Below are 3,906 nucleotides of genomic sequence, written 5' to 3'. Positions count from 1 at the left end.
TTAAATATGAGTTTTGGCACATGATTATACCCACTTACGATTAAAAGCTAGAAATTTCTTGAAGCAATAATTGAAATGGTATTTGTAAGTTTGACTTGATCACTTCATAATTGGTGGGCATATTGGTCATCTCACCCTACAGGCCTGCACCCACCTCACCATATTTGTATCGTATAGTTGTATCAGAATTTTCACTTCTCTCCCTTCACAATTCTCATTGGAGCAGAACTACCCTAAATGATAAATAAATATAACACCAATTAAATAAAACTAAATTTTCTTTTGATAAAAATAATCACATAACCACATTCAAAGATTTAAAAGGTAATAAATTTCGAAAAAAGCTTGGCTCAGTTCGGTACATCGGTACTGAGCGACTAGAATTCAAATATTATATACAGATGGATGATGTGCAAAACCAGAAAGTAAGAGGGAGTATTTGAAACAAATTTTTTCTTTAAATAGGTAGAGGAATAAGGAATTCATCATAATTCGGTAGAAGATAGATATTGGCTTTCCCCTCCACACCTTTGCAAACACAATGATGGATGGAAAAGAACAAGAAGGTGCTCAAAGATTCTACAACAAGTATAGCAGTCTCTCCAACAACATCACGTTAAAGTTACACCTTCTCCTTCCAATGGTGATCCTCTTGTCATTCCTCCTCACATTCACCTCCTACAACAGCTATCACTACCCCATGTCTGCATTTCTATTGCCATTATTCACCCACACCTTTGAGAAGAAGTATTTGTTCATCCTTTGCACTACTATTCTCACTTTCATCACCAAGAAAAATCTGCACTCGGGTCTGAAGGAAAACTTACACCATGAAAAGCTACTTTACTCGCTAGATGAAATAAATGTTGCAGCAGTTGTTGAAGGAGACCTCCAAGAATGTGAATACGGTAGATTAGATGATCAAGAATCGAAGGAAGAACATGAGGAAAATACAGAAAACAGTGAGAAGGAAAGTGAGGTTGCAATGGAAGATGAAGCTGATGGAGAGGTTTTTATGGAAGAAGGGATTTTAGGTGGTTCTTCACGCGTTGAAGAAGAACATGCAGCGATGAATATGGATACAGAAGAGTTGAATAAGAAGATAGAGGAGTTTATTCGGAAGATGAGAGAGGAACTAAGGGTTGAAGCTGAACAACATTTGATCAATGTGTAATTTGTTTGCAAAAGCAAATCTCTCTCTCTCTCTCTCTCTCTCTCTCTCTCTCTCTCTCTCTCTCTCTCTCTCTCTCTCTCTCTCTCTCTCTCTCTCTTCCTGAAATTCAAGTACTCTTACGTCCTGAAATTCAAGGAAAATTTTTCGCTTTATTTATTAAAATTGTGAGGTATTAAAGTGGTAATACCTTGCTGCCCAAGACCAAACAAATGATTTTATTGCTATAAATCTCTATCTAAACTAACGGATATATGTCTTTATTTATACTAATGAAAGCAGTAACCTAAACTAATACGTAATACTTGTTAAGCAAGCAGACAACTTCCTAATCTAAATCTAATACTTAAAATAAAAAGGGTTTTTCCAAAATACCCGTTCACTCATAAAAATCCGATTAACCTAACAACCACCCTTTAATCGGATTGGTCATACCTCTCGTTCACAATAGTGTTGAATCACCGTCTTCCCGAACCATCCCGACTTTTCCCGGACACCCGACCTCCATCTCGGTCACGTCCAAAGTCCTCCATACCCTTTTGATTTTTCATAACACACGTAACATGTAACATGACATCACGTTGGATATATTCATTACCATCTAGATTTTTCTCGGATTCACGACCACTCCCCGGCCATATCCAAATCCATCTGATTTGAACTTCCACCGCTATAAAGTCCACACCGTGTTGTTTCTTCAATCTCTTCCTTTGTTTCGATTACCGTTCTTCACAGAGGCATCTCCACCGACAAAGAAAACAAAGCCACCCGCTCCACCGTTTTCTTTCAATCTGCCAAACGAACTGAATCCAAAGCGACCTGCTTTGACGGATCCTTCCTGCCCGCTTTTCACGCACCTACGTCAGTATCCCCTTATCACGAACAAGTCGAAATTTCTTTCTCGCTAATCATTGTTGTCCGATTAATGCAAACACAACCCTTTGATATTTTCTACCTTTTGATTTCAATTGATCAACGTCTTATTCTCCTTTTTGACAACCCCGACCTAATCAAACTTGTTCCGAGAGCACTTTTCCACCGAACAACAAGACAAGGTCATGAACACCTTTACCGTCTTCTGTCACCCGCAAAACGAACCGAATCAAAGTCACCCACTTTGACGTTTTCCCGTCCGTTTATTCCGCGCCTCCGGTTAGTTCTCTCTATCTTAGAACAAGCCCGATCAAGAAAAATCGGGGCTGCTGTTGAGATGCTTCAGCTCGCGCTCAAAAACAATCCACACCCCCTTAAACCTAACTCGGTTCCCGTAGCGTCTGCCCCTACGCCTTAACAAGCCCTAGGCTCTAGGCTCTGATACCAAGAGTGAGGTATTAAACTGGTAATACCTTGATGCCCAAGACCAAACAAAGAATTTTATTGCTATAAATCTCTATCTAAACTAACGAATACATGTCCTTATTTATACTAATGAAAGCAGTAACCTAAACCAATACGTAATACTTGTTAAGCAAGCAGACCACTTCCTAATCTAAATCAAATACTTAAAATAAAAAGGGTTTTCCCAAAATACCCATGCACTCATAAAAATCTGATTAACCCAACAAAAATATGTCTTACAACACTTTACAATCATTATTACATAGTTTATTATAAAAGAGTATTATAAACTTTATTGATGCTTCGATGAAAATACAGTCACACGTGAGCTTTTCCACGGTCAGATGAACAACCTGTAAAATAGTTATTCAACAACTGTAAGTCAGGGCTTAGTGAATTCTTCTAAAATATTCCATACGACAATATATACACAATGCATGCACATAATGGTCTTCAACATATAACTGGTCCTCCCCTTAGCCTTCAACATAAAGCTGGTCCGCCCCATTTTGACTACAACATATAGTTTGTCCGCACCTTGGCCTTTAGCATAAAGCTAGTCCGCCCGAGTCTATTGGCCTTCATCACGAAGCTGGTATGCCCTCAACTCCCACATAATATATTAACATATATAGTAAGTAATATTCCAACATTACAAGCAACTATCTAGCCTAATTGCTTAAGTGCATACTACAAGCAACTATATCCTAACATACGGTGGATACATACTGGAGTATACAATATAGTTAGATGAACTCACCTTGATAGTTCTCAGATGATTAATGGCTATCCGGGTAATTCAATTGACGAGCATGTGTCTAATAGATATCAACCTATAATGTTAGAGCTTATCAATTACTAGGGAGAATCTGGTAATATGAGCCAGACCTATCACTGATCCCAACGAATACACATAGGTCTATCAAATAAGGATAAGCCAGAGAGGACAGTTGGGAGGCAGGACCATTTCGGCATATAGCCTTTCTGAAATCCAACAACCAAGCCAACGTGACCATTCTAGCCACCTCTCCCGTAAGTAGATCAATCAGTATTATAGCTTGGAATTACTGATAGTTCTTATTTATAAGTTCATAATAACGACTTATGACTATAAATATAAGTTACACTGAAAGCATTACTAGTGTATCTTAACTTATAGAGATTCTTCCTGTCTATTGCCCAGGAATCACACTCGTAGGGCTCCTACTTGATGGCAACTACTTAGTTGAATACCTCAGGTGTCGTAGGGCTTCTCCGGAACAAATAAGTCTAAGGAAAATGGGCTAAAAGTGCAGTGAACTCAGAGAGAAAAGGTTGTAGGGGTGTGGGAATGAAAGGTTATACGACAAGGAGTATTTATAGGCAAAAAAGGCAAAAGCGCGCCGCGCCCTAGGGTG

The 3,906-nt window shown here is 38.8% G+C and overlaps 1 protein-coding gene across 1 annotated transcript; it reads left to right on the top strand.

Annotated features, from left to right (window-relative positions):
• Positions 1-506: 506 nt before the first annotated feature.
• LOC145126123 (uncharacterized) lies at positions 507-1,270 on the top strand. The gene has a single exon (XM_079061531.1). It carries the CDS (start codon positions 542-544, stop codon positions 1,172-1,174), a length of 633 nt encoding a protein of 210 aa, XP_078917657.1. The 5' UTR covers positions 507-541; the 3' UTR covers positions 1,175-1,270.
• The last annotated feature ends 2,636 nt before the right edge of the window (positions 1,271-3,906 follow it).

This window comes from Lactuca virosa, chromosome 7, assembly GCF_052849685.1.
Source record: "Lactuca virosa cultivar CGN04683 chromosome 7, Lactuca_virosa_CGN04683_v6, whole genome shotgun sequence".
In the NCBI taxonomy this organism is placed as follows: domain Eukaryota; kingdom Viridiplantae; phylum Streptophyta; class Magnoliopsida; order Asterales; family Asteraceae; genus Lactuca; species Lactuca virosa.
The sequence above is the reverse complement of the archived record's forward strand: the minus strand, read 5'-3'. Positions and strand labels throughout refer to the sequence as shown.